This window comes from Anoplophora glabripennis, unplaced genomic scaffold (assembly GCF_000390285.2).
Source record: "Anoplophora glabripennis isolate ALB-LARVAE unplaced genomic scaffold, Agla_2.0 scaffold1144, whole genome shotgun sequence".
Taxonomy (NCBI): domain Eukaryota; kingdom Metazoa; phylum Arthropoda; class Insecta; order Coleoptera; family Cerambycidae; genus Anoplophora; species Anoplophora glabripennis.
The window spans coordinates 63,976-84,632 of NW_019417259.1; the positions used below are offsets into that span (position 1 = coordinate 63,976).

Consider the following 20,657-nt stretch of genomic DNA (forward strand, 5'->3'; position numbering starts at 1 on the left):
ATGTTCCTACAAAACGGTATTTTCACATTTTCTTCATAAAATTTCGAATCGAAGTAAATCGATATTTTATGAAATCACCGATGATTGTCAGGATAATATCTACACAGAGCTACAACACCAAATTTTCCAAAAGATGGGGAAGATCTAGACAATTTAAAAACCTGCATTGATACCTCAGTAACTACTGAAAATGCAGAATCAACCATAATAATAAATTTTCTGAGGGATTAACTTCCAGTATTACAGACAATGTGGATTCAATTGGATGGACCTGACCCACACTCTGTCCAGACAGTTCAAGCTCATTTGAATAACCGTTTACATAACAGGTGCATTGGATATGATGAGGCTGTTGTATGACCAAGATCTTGAGATTTAACTTCACCGGACTTCTATTTATAGGGTTGTCTGAAAAATGTTGTCTTTGACTAAGCAACAACCACTAAAGGAAATATTATGATGAACAGAATCGGCACCACCTGCTAAAATACGAAGGCAGTATTATTGATAGTTCAGCATTTTCAGCATAGAATTGGTTTATGTTTCCATCAAACTGCAAATGTTTTCGAACTATTTCTTTAATTCTTTGAGAAGCAAGGGGACTCATTCTACTTAAGCACCCTAAAGCAAACATAACCTTCCCATATCCAAGTCGTTCTTGCTAAAGCTAAAGGTCGTTTAACAGATTTTTGAACACTTGAAGGTTGACTTTTTACTGTGATTACCGCTGAAGGTAACTTTGACGCATAAGAACTATCGGAATGTAAAATTTCCTGCACTTTCCCAATCGACGATCAAAAATAAGTTTCTAAGAAAAAGTGGATCTTCACATGACCTTGAAAATCGACTTCAAGGTCATCTTAATTTGGCCCTTTTGAACTCTACAATTTTTTAAGGGTCGATTTTTGCAATCAACTACACTTTCGCAGTAATTTGTGTGGATAAATTAAAATGGCCTACCCCATATAGTGACTTACTTGCTAAACCAAATAAGATTCAGTTCGTACACTGTGACTTGCTGCAATTTTTTGAAAAGCAATTTTCCAGACAATTTAGGAATTTTTTTATAAACGTTCGACATAAAACGGAGCTTATAGCCCCAGTACCTTAAATTTTAAGATATATAATACAGAATAAGAATTTTTTAATCAAACTTAAAACTTCAGTTTTATCAAGATTCAGTTTCCATTTCAAAATCTAGGAGGCATTGGAAATTGCAACATAAAAAATTAATCAATCATTAACACTGCCTGATGCGCTTATTAAGTTATTTTCACAATTTTAGGCAAGACTTAAAATTGGTTAATTTTTCTTCCATAGACATTTCCAATCACTCCTAAATTTTTTTACTAAGCTAAGATAGAAACCTTACAAAATATACAATTTTAAGCCTTTATAAGAAAAATATTCCACATTATAACTTGATGAAATTTGAGATACTGGCGTTTTAAGGGCGCCATATTCTTGAAATAGTGTTTTCCACAAAGACAATTTAAGTAATTTAATAACAATAATTTGAAGCTTATCAAATAACGGGATTGTTGTCATGACATCTGTGTATTTTCAAAGACGCCGCAGTAATACGAATAAACAGGTGCAAAAAACGATCAAACCATCAAGGTTTTAGGTACTGAAATTTACGAAAATATCAACTTTTTTATATATAACTCCACATGTAAATATTCTTATAACATATACTTGCTTAGTCCTACATATAAAATTGTTTACTTTTATTTATAAGTAAGTGAAAATAATTGTTAAGATGTGGAGTTAGGATAACAGCAAACGCATGTTTTACAAACGCTTTTTTAAGTTATTATTTTATTGAGTAAATTTAAATAGTGACAATGAATAAACAGAACATCAAGGATTTTATTTTTGGGCTTACTTTTGTTCTACACGTTTTATTTCTCAAGATTTCGGTACCTAAAAATGCCAGAAATTTGACTATTTCTCGGTCAGGGATATGGCCACCTTAAATGATGCTGATTAAATGTATGGAGTCAGATTTTTGTTAAAAAAAACGTAGTAATTTTATGGAAAATTCTTGCAGCAGACTATGAATTACGAACTTGACTTTTCTAGAAGGCTATCATACATTTAAAAAAATTCATTTCAATAATACATAAAAAAAAGGATTGTCCAGTCTTGACGGACCACTCTGTATATTGGTATTAATAAAAGGTTTTATTTATTTTATGTATTTACAACCTCTAAAAATTTGAAGAAATAAATATATAAACTCTCATTTAATGATTTCTGTGATTCTAACAGAGAGCAGAAATCTTTGCAAAATGTTAATGAAGTGTGCTCTTATTTTTTTTCAAATAATTATTTTTCAGTATATTTAATAGAAAAATTACAAACTCCAGTGCAATATTAAGAACAATACTAGCACAATATACTGTTTTACAGACAGTAATACACAACATCCTTCGACTATCTATTGCAACTTAGACGGCCTCAAAATCTAGTTCTTCACATGACGGAACAAGATGTACCCATTATTATTAATAAAATTACTAGGTACATAAAAATACCTTTATTTGGTCATCTACAAACTGGTATAAATGGTATAAAATTTTTCATAACATTTAATTATTGTTTTAAATATATTCTACTTATTAATTAATCAGATCTAAAAATATGAGTATTACAATACATATAACGTGAAATACAATGATGTTAAACTATTGCCATTAGTTTAATTAGTAATGCAAAATGCAAAAAGTCTAAAAATATAACAAGCATTATTATATTTCTGATTTTGTAATAAAACTATAAATCTTCTAACACTTCGCTATCTCTAAATAAGTAGGTATTGTTTATTTATATTAAGAGTAAAATTTGGTTGTGACTTTTTTAAGGGTCAACAAAAGAAATCATAATATACCTCGTTCCTTTTGTAACTAATAATCCTTCATGATAGTGAGTTAATTTGCCAGGATGTACTAAAATCCATCCAATTTTTGTATCAACGACACTACAGTTGTATCTAATAAAACGGCAACCGCCTCCTTCATAGTCAATGCCAATCTGATTTAAAGCAATATTTATCGTATATGTAGAGCTGTCGTGATGAGGTCTAAGTCTTGGTTGTTCGTCAGGTCGGTAGCGTACTACAAAATTCATAAAAGACCTAGGAGGGTCATGACTGTAACCTATGAAAACTTTTTCCTGAAGTGGCCTAACATATTTGTTTAAGAAATGAAGCCAGTGTCTTTCCCATCCTACTTGGTTCATATGAATGTCACGTGTAGGTACAGCTTCATATCCCCCGTCTAATCGGTCATCTTCATGTTTCCCCGATGACCACTTTCCATAACTTTCCATCATATTAATTAAAGCTGTTGTAAACTTTGTTGACACAATTGGAAACCAATAAACATCAGGGCAAGGCTGAAAAAAAACTTTTATAATATAATTAAAAAATCAAAGCAATCCTATGTTTTAGTAGCAGCTTCAAATTGTTTCAAGCTGGTGTAGTGTTTGTTCGGTTCATAATTCTGCAAAAACAGACATACTGACATTACCTGTTTGTCCTCTTTTTCAGGATTAAAGTTTTCTGGATATTCTTCATGAATATACTTTTCTTCCCAATCGATTTCATTATCGAATATTTGATACATGTCTGGTTCAGCTCTAGTTATGTCATAAGTATCGGGATTGGATAAATGCCCAAAATCAACACGATTAGAAACATACATAAACACATCAAGTTCTCTAAGAATACTGCAGAAAGCCATATCAGCATCCAAATTTGGTTTATTATAATGCAACTGCTTTCTATCATATTTTTTTAAAAGTGTCGCATTTATCAAATAAACATTTGCCATAAATGGTACATTCCATAGACCTCTGAAAATGAACATTGTTATTAATTTACTGTAAAGAAATATATGGCAAATATGTTTAAAAATATTTTTTTAATATCTTACTATCTGACATTTAAAAATAAATATCTTGACTTTCTCTAGGTATTTACTACTCAAACAAAAAAATAATGAAAGTAGTAAAAAATATGTATCTTATACAAATCTAAAATCGGTGATTTTTATTATTATTTTATTATATTTTAACTGATCCTTTACAACCTATTTAGTCTTTTAAATACTTATGATATAAGATAAATAAATATGCCAGCTACTGAATCATCTAACAATAGACTCAAAAATAAACTTTCCCAACACAGAATGTAAAGAATAGGTACTTTTTTTTCAATTCTTAGGATTAAGATTTTATTACATATTGAATAGTTAAAAAATGAGAAATAGAGTACCCAATTAATAAAATAAAAATTATTATACATCCAATGTTTAAAAGCAGCTTAAAGGATCCTTGAGAACGATACAGCAATATCTTAATGGCCACCATGTCCCCTTTTGAATATTAATTTGGTAATGACAAAATAAATAAATTTATCAACTGTTGGGCCATTACAGTCGAGTCTTAAAAATGAAAGGAAGTAAGTTTTAAATCTTAACGCACTACAATCAGACAATTATTTTTTCGGGAAATTTTTTGAAATGATAATTAATAAATTGTTTATATTATTGTTAGTGATATGTTTTTGTGTATCTATTACCTATTGTGCTAGAGGAGGGGGAAGAGGTATTAAAAAAAAAGAATAAGTAAATACAATATTTACTAATTTAACTTAAATGTAGGAAAACCAGCAAGAGGCAGAGGACGTCTGTACAACTCTAGGATGCCAGTTATAATTCAACACCGAAATCCTGCGTCAAAGAACTACTATGAAAATAAGGATGTGAGTTTGTCATTACGTTAAATATGATTTATATAAATTATTGTTAAATTCTTCTAGGGGGCAAAAATAGTTAAAGCAAGTCACTTTGAATTAGAATATATGTTAGGAAGGAAAATAACTTTCTTCTGCATGGCACAAGGTAGGTATTAAGATTTTTTTAATTTTTAAGTAGTCTTTAAAACCTTCAACCTTTTATATTTTACATTTATAATTACTTTCATAGAGTTGTATAAATATAAATTCAGTTGAGATACAGAGTATGTCATGCTGGCATTTGGTTAGAACTATATGCAGAAAGAATTCAAACTGAAATTTGTGTACAAGATTTCTCAATATGTTCTCATCAATAATGCCAACTTCCACATACACTTCAAGTAGCTGTCGATTCACATACACTTCAAATAGCTGTCGATCAAATTCCTTTAATTTACATCCTACATATTTTTGCAAGTTGGGCACGAGCGCAAAATTTTAATAAAAAAATTATGTAGTATGCCATATGTATATAGCCATTTAGGAGATACCATATTTGTAAAAATTTTAGCAGGATTGCAAGAATATCCATAACTTTTTCCATATGACTGATGGCAACTTAATTTTTGATGTATGAGATGATCTCCATATTCATATAATTATGAAGTTATATTAATATTTAATTTCAAAAATAATTATTCCATTTTTCTAGTTACTGTCTTTAGTTCGTTAATTTCAAACAGCAAAACCTTTTTTATATCAAATTAAATAATCTTTTGTTTAATATCGGCATTATGGATGTTAAATTCTTTAAGATATTTGTGATTTTCTTTGGTTTTCAAGGGTTTTATAAATATCACTATCAAATTAGCCAATTTGATATTAATTAATATCCATTTTATACATTTCAGGATATCCCAGACCTGAAATAACCTGGTTTAAAGATGGGATTGAATTAATATACCATAAATTTTTTCAGGTAATATACTTTGAAGAATAATTTTTATTAATGACAATAATGTACCCAATAACTTAATATATTTTATTAATTGGCCAAGGAATTTTCAGTTTCTTATAGATATCACTATCTATATAAATATACATGTCAAACTCTACAAAAAACAAAATTTAAAAAAAGGTATTATCTACAATGAATGCTGAGAGCATATTTTTTTTTTTCAGTTGAAATATTTACATATTTTGGAAAAAGGGTGATCATGAATAACTTACATATTAAAAACTGAACATTCTATTTACAAAATCCATTTGTTCAATTACAAAGGAAAAGTAATGTTACATATACTTATTTACTTTAGGTACATGAATGGCCAATAGGTAATGACACAATGAAAAGTAAAATGGAAATCGATCCCACAACACAAAAAGATGCTGGGTATTATGAGTGCCAGGCTAACAATAAATATGCTATCGACTCTAGAGGATTTCGGACAGATTATGTTATGGTTACATATTAGTAGTTTTCGTAGCACTCTGACTAGTAATTATGGACTATAGAGGGATAATCACATAACCAATGGAAAAAAATATTAGTCAATTGTCATGATTTCAAAGGAAAATGATTATTGAAAAGAAATAATACTGAATGAGATATAAACCAAAATTTTGATTTATTACATAGGCACCCTCTATATTTTTGTATATTTGGTTAGAATAATGTCTTACAGTTACAATGAAATAAGCTTTGATAGGATGTCTAATAGTAAGAGAGATAAGGGCAAAAGAGTGTTTTAAAAAGAGTCAGTTATTGAGACAATCTTTTGCCTGATACAATATACTTCAAATAAATGACATACCCTTTTGGACATATTTCATATTTCCTACTAGCCTATCAAAACTAATTCTATGGAATTGCTCTAGCTAAATATGTAACAATATAAAGTGTTTTGTTTAAAAGAAAACACCTCATAAAATTAAAAAGATATGGGATTAGAATGTTACAAAAATATTCCTGTATAAATGAACACAATTTTTTTTTCAATTTCACTTTTCTATACTTTCATCTGTAGTTTCAATTAATAGTTTGCAAATTATATGGGTGAAATTGTAAAAAAAGTAGGTACTTGTATAGAATTACTTAAGTAATGAACGAAATGCACATATATCCAGCGATATATCAATAGTGAACAAAAAGGCATTATATAAGTCTGAAAATAAATTCTTTGTATGTAATTTAATTTACAATTACAGTAGTTTGATAAGTAGGTATGTTATTTGTTATACAAATATTTATTTATTATATAAAACTACTAGGTACATATTGTTGTTCATTAATTTAATAAATATATATTTTAGTTTCATTCCTCATTTACATATAATCAACTCATAAAAATATCTGTAAAACTACAGATACTACTAGGTTTGGAATAGTTAAAGGGGGGAAAATGTAAAACATTAAAAAAGATAGCACAACATTTTGTCAGAATTAAACTTACCTAACACAGTAAAAGACTTTTTGTGAGGGGCATCTATCAATGTATGAAAATACATTACTTACCAAATAGTATTAAAAAAGAAAAATCTAATAGTTAGAAATTCTTAAGGTCCTTACATTATTTTGTTTGACAAATGGAACTGTGTGGTTCCATTTGTCATGGTGTATGTATATGTATGTATAATAATATTAAATCAAGTATTTGTTTCTCTTCTGAAATAAAAGTTTACTATCATGTATATAGTGTTATACTATATACAAGTTCGGAAAGTCCTCATGGTTCATCGGCCGTTACGTGAGAGCGATAAAGTAAGTCATAGAAATCCGTGCGATAGAGAAGGATGGCTATAATGAAGGCTTCTCATAGTCACCACCCATTTCACCCTTCAACAAATAAGATCCACTTTCACTTGTAATTCAGCGACCGGTGGTCATCTTTGTTTTCCTCATTTGGCTTTTCTCTAATAGGCAAATACTTATACAATTTCGACTCCGGTATTCCGATATGTTAATACAATCCGTTAACAGAGGGCAGCACAACGCGTAACAAAGAAAATTTTTTACAGTAGCTAGTAGATACCTCTGTTTGTAAATCTATTGACCTTGTTTCCCCTACTGAGAAGTTCTTCAAATGGAGTATAGTGCTCATCTGCATTTAAAGTTCATTTAGTTGTTATTTAAGTATACTTTTTAAAATGACTTAAATATCCCAAGAAATAAAGCAAAATTCCCTATTTCCCCAATCCCAAAAAAATCTGTAGATCTGGCATCACTCTTTCTAGGGCTGCGCCTCACCTTAGACAAATTGTGCTGCCCTCTGTTAACGGATTGTATTAACATATCGGAATACTGAATAGTCGGAATTGTATAAGTAGTGACATCTATTACAGAAAAGGCGAACAACGAACACAAAGATGACCGCCGGTCGCTGAATTACAAGTGGAAGTAGATCTTATTTGTGGAAAGGGGAAATGGGCGGTGACTATGAGATGCCTTCATTATAGCCATCTTTCTCTATCGCACGGATTTCTATGACTTACTTTATCGCTCTCACGTAACGGCCGATGAACCATGGGGACTTTCCGAACCTGTATATGAAAAAAATGCAAAAATAAAAGTGGAACAAAACTTTCAATTTCTTAATACCTATGTTGTAAAAACAATTCAATTTCACAGAAATACAGATCACTTTTTTAAATGGAACATTCTGTATACTTAGGTGACCAATAATGGTCAATCTACATCATAGTGACCCATAATCTCCTATCGCCATCCAACAATGTATTTTATGCAATTTAGGCCAGTACTGTAAGTCTCGGTTAAAGCTTGATTAACTGATCGGGCAATTAAACTGTACATATACAGATTTATTTTATAAAGTATAATCACAGTCTAATCGATTGATTAGTTAATCCAGCTTTATCCGACTCAAAGTACCGGGCCTTAATGTTTAAAATTTTAGATTGACTGAGACATTCAGATTATTCAATCCATCAGCATTTATTTTTGGTAGCTTTACCATTGTAGATTATTTTGATGGATGGATGGATTTTGATAAGGTGATGATCCAAATAATGTATTTTTAATTTAAATGTCTTAAACTGTGATGTGTGAGCTCTCTATTTGACATAAGTTATAATTTAATCAATTTAGTATTAACACAGGGTGTTCCTTAATGATATGTGAATATTTAATGGTGTGATTCTACATGGAAAATGAACGATAGTTTGCTTTATAAACTATGGTCCAAAAATGTTCCGTTGCGAAAAAACGGGGTGTTATTTTAGGAAAAAGAAGGAAATTAATTAATATTTTTTTGAAACCGCTTGAGATATTTCAATGTTATTTAGTACGTACTGATAGTTAATAAAGACGCATGTTTTCAACACAAACATAATTTTTAGCTCTAACAGTAGTGTGCATACAAGCACTGACTTTGATATTTTTAAAGAAAAAAATGTTACGCTAATGGTTTTTTTCCCAAATCAAATTATATTTGAAATTCCGTTCAATTCGAAAGATAAGAGGTCTCTTGAGTTTTTGTCCTGCGATGCGCCGTTTTCGAGTAAAAAAAAAAACTTATAGAATTATTAACAATTTAATAGCAAACATTATATACATTACAGTTAAGTACATACTACATTTACAAAACATTACAACTAATATCTAACTATTATTACAAAAACTGTTGAAAATGGCCTCCTTCACTCAATATGTATGTTTTCGCCCTTCTGCTCATGGAATTGCGCACTCATTGAAATATTCCCAGAATATTTTTTATTCTATCACATGCTGCAATTATTCATGCTCTTATATAGAAATGCAAATGACACATTCCAGGCCAACTAGGATTATTGCAAAGTTGTATTCTTCAATAATTACATTAATTAATTACGGACAATATAATGGGTTTTATTTTATTACTCAAAAACGGTGCATCGTAGGACAAAAACTCAAGAGTGCTCTTATATTTCGAATTGAACGGGGATTTCAAAGATAATTTTATTTGGGAAAAAAACCATTGGCGTACCATTTTTTTCTTTAAAAATATCGGTCAGTGTCCTATGCATGCCACTGTTAGCTAAAAATTATGTTTGTATTGAAAAACATGCGCCTTTATTAACTATCACTATGTACTAAATATCACTGAAATATTTCAAGTGGTATCGAAAATGTAAATTAATTTCCGTCTTTTCCCTTAAATTTTAACACCCCGTATTTTCGTAGCAGAACATATTTGGACCATATAGTTTATCAAGCAAATATTCGCATATCATTAAGGAACACCCTGTATATTGGGAAAATTATTATTATAAATCAAACTCCTACAACTCTCCTTGATGAAAATACTTATGAGAAATTATCTGTAAAATATAAGTATCATGTAAGTTCTGTATGCAATGGAACTTAACATTATTCTATTAACTGTAACAATATTCAACAACCGCTTTTATTAAAATATAAATGTATGTTGCTAAACATTATGTAGTGCAATCCCTCAATTGATATAAATTATATCAATCTGTGAATTAAAGGGGACCTAACAACGATTTTCCACTATCATTTCTTCAAATTCTATTGTCTGTAGCAGAACTAAAAAAATATGAGAACAGATTTTTCAGTTATTTTGATAGTATTTATATTATTTTTTTATAATGTTGAATCCAGAAGAGGCCGTACAAGAAGTAGAACCAAGTCAAAGGTAAAAAATTTAATATTGAATCGTAATAATTGAAATTTGAAATATAATTTTAATAATTACTAGCTGCAAAACTGTGTATATGTAATAATTAAAATATTTTCTCTTTGTTCCTATTTTTACTGTAACTAAAAAAATATTTGTGAGATTAATGATCAAATTGTTCTAGTTTCAAATTGGCTTACCCATAACTGGAAAGTATAGGGACCCAGAATCAGATCAATATTACAATAACAATAATGTAAGTACAAATTATTACAAAGCAAAATTGATTATTTTTCAAAAACAGTTTTTGGCTACAGTATCTGCACGAATTATTACTAAATAAATGGCAACATCAAATACATTTTTCCATACTCTGTTGTTCTATACCAAGGGTCGGCAACTGGCGGACCGCGGTCCAGGTCCGGACCGCGGAAGGTAAAATACTGGACCGCCAAAAATGTTTTGAACGTATAAATTACTCAAATAAATTATTTAAAAAATGTTTTTTTTTTACGTTTGAGTGTCAACCTTATCATTTTTTCTAGTATTTTACAATTGTGTGAGTGTTTTGAGTTCTTAATGGTTAGTAAGCAGATTAAATTTGAGTTTAAATGGACCTCATTAAAAATTTTTAAAAGTATCCGGACCGCGCCTAAAATTACTTGCCGACCCTTGTTCTATACCAATAAATTGGTATTGAAACTGTAGTAAAGAATATAACAAACAAAAAGAAAATTAATATCATGTATTTTGTCTCTATTTGTAATAACAGTTTCATATCGTTGATTCATACTTTTCTTGATAACTATTGTTTCATATTTATCTGAGCATATTTTCAATATTATCAAGAAAAATGTGGTTGAATTTCTACAATAAATTGGCAAGCTTTAACTATATGTATATACCATAAAATGAAATTTCTCATTAAAACTTTAGCATCATTACAAAACAGAATAAGCGTAATTAAAATATAGTTCTACAAAATCACACTAGCCATGCACGAGAAAATCAATTTTGTAATCGAGTCAGATTACATTAATTTTAAATATAAGAAAATATTAATATTTATTTGTCCACAGTTTGACATATTGCTTAATTAAAATAAAACTTATGAATATGTATTTTGCAATAAAAAATGGGAACTATTTTTCTTTAATTTTTCCTGCTAATTTTTGTGGGATCCTCTATAAAAACAATGAATGGAACCATAATGCCAGTCAAGGCAGGACATGCCTTATTTATAGATGTTTCCATTAAACTATATATAAATTTGAGACAAAGCCAACATGTATAAACATACAATGTAGACACTACTCAAAGCGTGGTAAATTGCCTCGGTGAGAAGCCATTTAGATGCTATCTGTTGAAAGTGTATATAAGAATTTGAAACAATTCTTGAGTTAATTCTCCTTCGCCACATACATATCTAACAAAAAACGGATTTCGAAGCAGGGAGAGGTAAAATGGATGCCTCATTTGTTGATTTTTTTGCAAATGAATTTGCAATAGAGGCACTCGTTCAGTTATTTGTTTATACTATGAATATTATACAGGCTGTTACAAATTCGCTTCTCACTACAGGGATCTTGGAAACGGTAAGAGATACGAAAATGGGGGCAAAGTTGCTTAATCAGGGAACCAACATTATGCCTCTAAATAATCAAGGCTAACATTAGTTTTCGAAATATTTGAAAAAAACCGTAATTTTGGAAATCCGTTTTTGTTTAATTTCAGCCACTTTCTTATGGCAACTTTTTGCCCTCTATTGAATGGCATAGTCAATTTTGATATGTAACGTTTCGTCTCTCCAGGACCATCATCAACTTCATTTTTTTAAATACGACCCTGGAAATTTTATTACATTTTTTGCAAGCCTTCATGACTCCCAATACTGTACTGCCTCAGTCCGAACCGGATTCAATGTATTCGTTCCAAATTCATCCAAATTTTTATAAGACTTCTATGTTTCTTGATTTATTGTGCACTCTAAGTGTCGCTAGACCCTGTGAAAGCCACCTAGTTATTTAAACTATTATCTACTATATTGAGTGCTTAAAATTCAAACAAATTTCGATCTAACTTTTTTTCAGGATATTCATACAAACACATCTGACATGCTATTTCACAGTTGCGGTTACAGGTATAATAAATTCCTATCATACTACGCTTATCTTCATTTTCAACAATTGCCAAAACGGAAACGTTTTTGAATATTTACTGTGATTTTTTAAAGTACCTATAATATTTATTTGGAGTTTTGGTTGTTCATATGCATCATATTATGCTTATCTTAATTTTCAACATTTGCCAAATTTTGAACACATACTGTAATTTTTTAAAGTGTAATATTTATTTGGAGTTTTGGTTGTTCATATGCATTTTTAAGAATTAATTTGTCATAATGAAATTATGATAGTAGTAATGTTTTAATTTTGATGCAATAACTTATCGAATTATGTATGACCAGGTGATGGAGATTAAAACTCTAATGTTTTATTGCAACGTGTTCTGCTAATAGTTTAAATAACTAGGTGGATTTCACAGTCTAACGACACTTAGAGTGTATGATAATTCAAGAAACATAAAAATCTAAAAAAAATTAGATACATTTGGAACAAATACATTGAAGATGAATATTTAGAGACAAAACGTTTGAATCTGGTTCGAACTGAAGCAGTTCAATATTGGGAGTCATGAAGGCTTGCAAAAAATGTAATAAAATTTCCAGGGTCGTATTTAAAAAAATGATGATGATGGTTGTGGAGAGACGAAAGGTTACATATAAAAACTGATTATGCCATTCGATAGAGGGCAAAAAGTTGCCATGATAAAATGTTCTTCTTTTTTCAATATCACCTCAAACAAGGCTGAAATTAAACAAAAACGGATTTCCAAAATTTCGTTTATTTTTCAAATATTTCGAAAACTATTCACATTAGCCTTGATTTTTTAGAGGTATAATGTTGGTCCCCTGATTACGCAACTTTGCCCCCATTTAAGCTACTTCATATCTCTTACCGTTTCCAAGATCCCTGTAGTGGGAAGCGAATGTCACAGCCTGTATATCATTGAAAAAACATGTTGAATGATTAATGGAAGTAAATACTATAACAACCATCATGAAGGTAGTTGTCACTAGTTTATCAAAAACCATGTAGGAAATATAATAAAAATAAAATTTTAAATATATTAGATGGAGAAAATAGTGGCAATTTTAGAAAGTTTATAAGAGTACCTTCTAGCGATTTTATTTTGCACTATAATCGATTTCAGCTTTCAGTGTGACACTTTAAAATGCTCATCTGGCTTAAGCTTCATATCAAATGAATTATATTTTGTTGGTTATAAAAACAATTTTATAAAACATGTCACCATATCAGGAATCATAAAAATTATATATATTTATTTATGTGTTTTTCTGTTCTCAATATTTAGGGCACAAATTGTGTTCAATTTTTTATAATGGATAATTAAAAATTTTAAAAAAATCTATCGACAGTAATTAAAATTCTATATGTTTTAGGGAGCTAAAATAACACTGGCCTCACATTTTGATTATGAATATGTGTTAGGTCATAAAATAGCATTTTTATGTTTGGCACGAGGAAATCCCAGACCTCATATCACATGGTATAAAGATGGAAATGAAATATTTACCCACCAGTATCTACATGTAAGTACAGTAAATATCGCTACAAAAACAATTTAGATAATATCTTATCCAGTATAGCCTTTTTTGTGTACAATGTAATTCCAAATTAAAATTAATAAATGCTGACAACAAATATATACAGTAAGTTTTTGAATATAAATATCCCGTTCTTTTTCAAAAACATTTGAAAAAAACAGTTAGAGCAGATCACTAAGTTAGCAATCCAGTAGTCTAACTTTGCTATTTAACAATTTTTCTATTTCTTATCATTTCCGAAATCCCCAAAAATTATGATTACCAAAGTGTTGCTCTATTATAACACATATTATACAGGGTTATACAATGTTAGTTTGTTTCATATTATAGTGAGTCACAAATTCAGATCAAGTCGCCATGCTTTTGCGAGAAATAGAAGTATAAGACAGTTGTCAAAGCGATTGCCAGAAATGTCAGTTTAGTTGTGAATATGTAACGTTGGTCAAACATTCAACGTTCTGTGGAGGTTGAAATTTATTTTAAGAATAATAAGTCCATTGTAACCACCTAGCATCTATTCCCTCATCACTTTCATTTAAATCCACAAGATCCAGTTCCGAATCGAATAACAATTAGAAAGTGGGTAAATAAGTTCTGCTGTACTGCTCATGTGTCACAGAAAAACCAAAAGGAGGAACGTGTACTGTATGTACACCTGAAATGCTGAAAGGTAAAGACACCTGTGTTACGAACTCCTAAACGATCAATATTTCAAACCGAAGTTATTGTCGCATTCTGAAAGAATACATTCCCATCCCTACAAAAACTTTTGCCACAAGATTTTGGAATTTGGAACACGTCGATTTTTGCAAGTGTTTCGAAATGTTACTTGCTGAAAACCCGGATATCGTCAATTGTTAAATCTCTATTATAATTGCTTGAGCTCGTGCTTCTATAGATTCGTTTTCTGTTTTCTCGTTGAACTGTTCATCTTCAATAGCTTTTATAGCTTTACTTTCACGTAGTATACTTTTGATTCTGAATGACCATGCTGCAAAATTTTCCCCAGCAAAGGGCACAATGTTGAATTTCTCTCTGCTTAACATATCGTTGTTTTCTTAAAACTTTTGTTCACTGTTCGAATTATTTCAAAACATCCACAGCTATGTGCATTTTATTCTGGACCCATAACCCTATTAAATTTCTATTATAAATAATCACTCAGACTTCCTTCTCTCTTCTTTATTATCTTTTAAAAATACAAAACTATATTTTAACAGTTCAATAATTTTTTATATGTCACTTTCTCTTTTATTTTATTTACAACTACTTCCTAGCAACATCTATCTTCTTTTTTCTATACATATATGATATAACAATGACGGAAAATCCTCAGCAACTGCACGAATTACCACTTCGTAGCGAAAAAGGTACGTGTGGAGTGCAATAACAGCGTTTCGAATTTTTGGGCCATTCTTCTTTGAGGAAAATTTTCATCCATCAGATTATGTTAACAAAAATAACTTTCGTTATGGCGATGGAGAATCCTCAGCAACTGCACGAATTACCACTTCATAGTGAAAAAATCAGCCTTTCGAATTTTTGGGCCATTCTTTGAAGAAAATGAGTTGCTTGTTACTGTTACATCAAAACATTATTAGTAGGTATTGCTTAACTTTGAGTAACAACTTCATAATGTTGATGTGAATATTTGACTATAGTTTCAGTAGGACGGAGCCACTTCTCACACTGCTAGGGAGTCTATGGCAATTCTGCGAAGTATATTCCTGGTCACGTCATTTTGAAATTTGGTGACCTCAACTGGCCGGCACGGTTACCACATACCTATATCAGCTTGTAATTTCTTTTTATGGGTCTACGTAAAGTCAAAAGTGTTTTCTACTCGACCACAAACTTTGGACGAACTTAAAAATAATATTCGGATAGAGATTAACGCAATCCCAATTCAAATGCTAGCATGGGTAATGCAAAATTTTCCAATTAAACTTCAAGAATGGTGGTAATTTAAATGATATAATTTTAAACAAATACGATTTCCCTGTTTTCTCAAAAACTTTTGTTTGATTTATGAATAATAATTTAGTCACTAATTAAACCTACTAAATTTAAAATGTATACTTCATTCTGCTTCACCCTGTATAATAATTACTATAATAATAAAACAAATGTATCAATTAACTTTAATAAAAAAAACTTATTTATTATTACCAGATTATAGAGTACATATTGGGAAGAAAATTGGTCTAGATAACTAAGAAATCTGGATAATTGAAATTCGGATTGACAAAACATTACTGCATGTCAACTTACATATACATATCACTACATCATTTAGTATGTAACAATAAATTCTCCATAATTTTTTTTTCAATTTTGCAGATACACGAGTGGCAAATTGGTGTAGACAAAATAAAAAGCAAACTAGAAATAGATCCTGCAACACAAATGGATGCTGGTGTTTATGAATGTACAGCCGACAATATGTACTCCATAGATCGAAGATCCTTTAAAACTGATTTCAGTATTGCTTTTGATTAAATAATTTGAAATAATGGCATACATAAATACCTTGTTATAAAAAATAAATAATTTATAGGATTTTCAACTTACACACACAAAGTAAACAATACAAAACTTCTAACTACTAAAGTACTTGCCTCTTTTCGTTGTGCACAATGTCCATGTAATCATTTGAACGTGCATAGAAGCCATCTTTAGTCAGTGCACCCCAAAAGTTACTCCAGGCTTTGCCAGGTCTGGTGAGCATGGGAGCTACAATTGTACGATTTTGTTCTATGAGTAAACGAAGTGTATAAGGGTTGTCTAGATGAGCAATAGAATCCACAGAAAAATATAAATCACATTTTTTGGAGAGACATTGATCCCTAAAAATAATGATCTCGTTAATTTAGTAATTTGAATTCTGCACTGTGTAAATAAAAAATATTTAGTTAACCAAATTTGTTATTAAACAACATTTAAAACTATTAAACTTATTGCCCTGAAATTTTATCAAACCTTTGATAAACGAGTTTCTTTTTCTTATAATAAACCCTAGATATTAAAGTATAAATGAAAACCTTGGAAAAAAATTACTTAGTTTTTCTTGTTAATCTTATCTACAGGGTAGGAAAGTACCAATGGTCTATCTGAAGTTATGTGAGAGCGATAAAGTAAGCCATAGAGATCCATGCGATAGAGAAGGATGGCTATAATGAAGGCGTCTCATAGTCACCGCCCGTTTCGCCCTTCCACAAATAAGATCCACTTCTTATTTGTGAAAGGGTGAAATGGGCAGTGACTATTAGACGCCTTCACTATACCCATCCTTGTCTATCACATGGATTTCTATGGCTTACTTTATTGCTCTCACGTAACTTCAGATAAACCATCAGTACTTTCCTACCCTGTATACAGGGTGTCCGTTAAAGAATTGGCCAAATTTTACCACTAGATTCTACGATGAAAATTAATGGGGAAAAAGTCATATACAATATTGCTCATAAACACTTAGTTTTCGAGATACAGGGTGTTGAAGTTGAAAAAATAAAAACGATTTTCCTTACGATATGGGATTTTTTTCTCATTTCATATGAGGAGTTTTAACAGGCGCCTACATCATTTGCTGTATTTCACGTCAATACAAAAAACCAGTGGTGTGCAAACTATATTTTCGAGACCCTTATCTAAAAAATAAATGTTACGCTACTACGTAAAGCAGAAATAAACAACATTTTTAAAATTTTCAATGATTTTTCAATATAACAGGTATACTTGTTAAATATCATTGAGGCACCGTTTTTGAAAAAAATTCATTTAAAGTCGGCAAGGAAGTGCAGTTCGTGGATAACGTAACTTCATTAATTTCTAACTTGTGTTATAGAAACATAATTTTTTGATAATTAAATAGCATTAATGAACATTAAAATATTTTAATACTTTACAATATATTGTTTATATATGATATTTCAGTTATTACAATAGTAAAACATATCAAACAATTAAGGAAACTAAAATAAAAATATAAAGAACATTTTTTGTGTAACAAATAATTAATTCATAAAATATACCAAGAAGAACTAAGAAAAACATTAATTATGTTTAAAATTATTTTTGAAATGTCCCCCATTTGACTAAACATCGACATCTTTTTACAAAATTTCTCCGAACAGTGAAAAATGATGGGTTCAGGTTTCTTATAGTATTTGCACATGCAACTATTCTTTGCCAGAGTTTATCTCTATTGTTGATAGAGGCAGCATTATAAACCGTGGCCTTAATATAACCCCAGAAACAAAAAATCAAAAAGTTTTAGATCTGAACTACATTGAGGCCATCTGTGTTCACTTCCTCTTCCTATCTATCGATGAGAAAATATGTTATCTAAATGGTTTCTTACTATTAGAGGATGCAGGGGCACCATTTTGACCGTTTAAAGACGCCGCAAATTCAAAGTGCCTAAGAAGATGATCATCAATTATTCCAAACCAAGTACTAAACTTAAATGCATGCTGAAAGTGTCTTACAGTGTTTTTATTTGGATTTTCTTCGACCCACATATGACCATATTTTTTTTAAAGTTGCCTCATCAGTGAATAAAATTTTATTTATAAAAGATGGATCTTCAGAAGAATTTCCTTAAGATGAATTGGCAAAAAATTTCCTCTTGGTAAAAAGTCATTGGGCAATAAATTATGCACCAGTGTATAATGGTATGGGTACAATTGTTGTTCATGAAGAATAATGGAAACTACTCGTATACTTTTACATAGCGTTACTTTTGTGGAAATTCGTCGGATACTCGTCTTATACCAAATTTAATACTAGTTCTTCTTAGCCAATAGTTCGCATTGTGGGTCTACCATGACTACCCTTTTTTTTAAATGTACCGTTTTCTCTTAATCTTGCAACTAATCTAGAGAATAATTTTCGGTCAGGTTGTTCTCAATTACGATAAATATTTGCCTTAAGCCTTGCTGCGGCGTGTTCATTAAAATTTTCTTGAGCATAAACTGCTACCATATCCATCATTTCACTGTTTGTAAAAAAATTATGCCGTAACACTGTGCACTGTCTTCTACAAATTGGAAGTAACATTGCATTAATGACATTTATCTACTAGACAAATGAGTCTCAAAGTTTCGTAATTATGTTATTCACAAACTGTACTTCCTTGCCGACTTTAAACGCAGTTTTTTCAAAAATGGTGTCTCGCAGTGATATTCAACAAGTTTACCTTTTATGCTGAAAAATCATTGAATATTTGGAAAATGTTATTTATTTCCGCTTTACGCAGTGCCCTAACAAGACATTTAAAAAGACATATTGACATGAATTCACAGCAAATGATGTAGGTCCCAGTTAAAACTCCTCATATCAAATTAGAAAAATATCCCTTAATGTATCTCCGAGATATGCCTGAAAATAGTTTTTATTTTTTCAACTTCAACACCCTGCATCTTTATTTAAGAATTACAACAGTTATTTTTAATTTTACCAGGGACAGTAATAATTCTGCAGGAAATAAGATGGCAAGTTTTAACCAGATTATACGGTTTGATGTTGTTTATCGAATATGGAAAACTTAATGATGATATATGTATATTCTATTACTAATTTATATTCCAAAACTACAAGAATTTGGAATGATTCATTTGAACTGAATGTAAAATGATATATTTCAGATTATTTTTTTTGTATTACAATGATATTTAAAATTGAATAGATTCCATTAAATTTAAAAATTTTACTTACAAAGATAAATCGCGTGCTGCCCATTCTGTTGTGCCGTCTTCAGGTGTTATTTGTTTAACAGATAAGTATTTATTGCCATACTTTTCAGTGAAATTTTTGACATGAACTGCATGATATTTTGCCTGAAAAATAGATATAGTATAATAAATTATCTATAAACCAGCCACAAAATTAAAGTTTTTTTTTTTCTTTAATAATTTCATATTTTATTAAAATCGTCTATTTCTAACTTTATAGGAATTCTTTTTAAGAATATATTATTATATAATTTTAATAAGTAAGAAATAGCTTAGCTAAACAATTTTTAAATGTTTTAGAAATAGATACAATATTTTTGTAAAGTATATTTTACAATTACAAATAATTTTAAAAAATAAGAAATATGTTTTAATATAAGTATTAAAAAAAATTAAAGAATTCACTAACTACTTAAAAATACTTGTAAAGGTATTAAGAGAATATAACACAAAATTAAATAAGTCTTAAGAAGTATATTAAACACGTTGACTGCGAGATAATCTCAATGTACTTTGTCCGTGACTGCGATACATATCTTCGGGGATATGTAACAAAACTTCCTCTGTGTGCGGTATATATCCCTGGGGATATGCATTTTTTTTACATTTGACCCTATAAAATTAAAAATAACACAATTATTGCTATAAACTTGCATGTATCTGTAACTATATATCCTAGGATACTAACGTTTTCATTCGCAAAGAGTTTTGAAAAGAAAATAATAGAAAAATCATTATTTCTAAAAACTACAGATTCTGCAACTTCCACAAGATACAGTAAAAATGTGATTATTGAGATTCGCATATTTTTTATAATGAGTACATACCCCCCGAGGTATGTACCGCAGTCAACGTGTTAA

The 20,657-nt window shown here is 29.9% G+C and overlaps 3 protein-coding genes across 3 annotated transcripts in view; 2 read left to right on the forward strand and 1 right to left on the reverse strand.

Annotated features, from left to right (window-relative positions):
• Positions 1–2,527: 2,527 nt before the first annotated feature.
• The window catches only part of LOC108915013 (procollagen-lysine,2-oxoglutarate 5-dioxygenase 3), a gene marked incomplete at its 5' end in the record, with an annotated part of 22,088 nt that continues 3,958 nt past the window's right edge, over positions 2,528–20,657 (reverse strand). The window contains 4 exons of the mRNA XM_018720960.1: positions 2,528–3,399; positions 3,534–3,858; positions 16,684–16,911; positions 19,781–19,902. Of these exons, the coding sequence (XP_018576476.1) occupies positions 2,863–3,399; positions 3,534–3,858; positions 16,684–16,911; positions 19,781–19,902 (1,212 nt within the window). The remainder of the gene's footprint in view (positions 3,400–3,533; positions 3,859–16,683; positions 16,912–19,780; positions 19,903–20,657) is intronic.
• Positions 4,368–6,881, forward strand: LOC108915017 (immunoglobulin domain-containing protein oig-4-like). Its single transcript, XM_018720965.2, has 5 exons — positions 4,368–4,611; positions 4,668–4,768; positions 4,826–4,907; positions 5,653–5,720; positions 6,058–6,881. Exons 1-5 carry the CDS (start codon positions 4,527–4,529, stop codon positions 6,214–6,216), a joined length of 495 nt encoding a protein of 164 aa, XP_018576481.1. The 5' UTR covers positions 4,368–4,526; the 3' UTR covers positions 6,217–6,881.
• On the forward strand, positions 10,282–16,676 carry LOC108915016 (immunoglobulin domain-containing protein oig-4-like). Its single transcript, XM_018720964.1, has 4 exons — positions 10,282–10,395; positions 10,562–10,633; positions 13,901–14,050; positions 16,406–16,676. The coding sequence occupies exons 1-4, from the start codon at positions 10,297–10,299 to the stop codon at positions 16,562–16,564; spliced, it is 480 nt and encodes a 159-aa protein (XP_018576480.1). The 5' UTR covers positions 10,282–10,296; the 3' UTR covers positions 16,565–16,676.

Coding starts and splice junctions, on each gene's coding strand:
- LOC108915016 (XM_018720964.1), top strand. CDS start 10,297: ATGAGAACAGATTTTTCAGTTATTTTGATAGTATTTATATTATTTTTT. Junction 10,634..13,900: donor AATATTACAATAACAATAAT/GTAAGTACAAAT, acceptor TATATGTTTTAG/GGAGCTAAAATAACACTGGC. Junction 14,051..16,405: donor TTACCCACCAGTATCTACAT/GTAAGTACAGTA, acceptor TCAATTTTGCAG/ATACACGAGTGGCAAATTGG.
- LOC108915017 (XM_018720965.2), top strand. CDS start 4,527: ATGATAATTAATAAATTGTTTATATTATTGTTAGTGATATGTTTTTGT. Junction 4,612..4,667: donor TGCTAGAGGAGGGGGAAGAG/GTATTAAAAAAA, acceptor ACTTAAATGTAG/GAAAACCAGCAAGAGGCAGA. Junction 4,769..4,825: donor ACTACTATGAAAATAAGGAT/GTGAGTTTGTCA, acceptor AAATTCTTCTAG/GGGGCAAAAATAGTTAAAGC.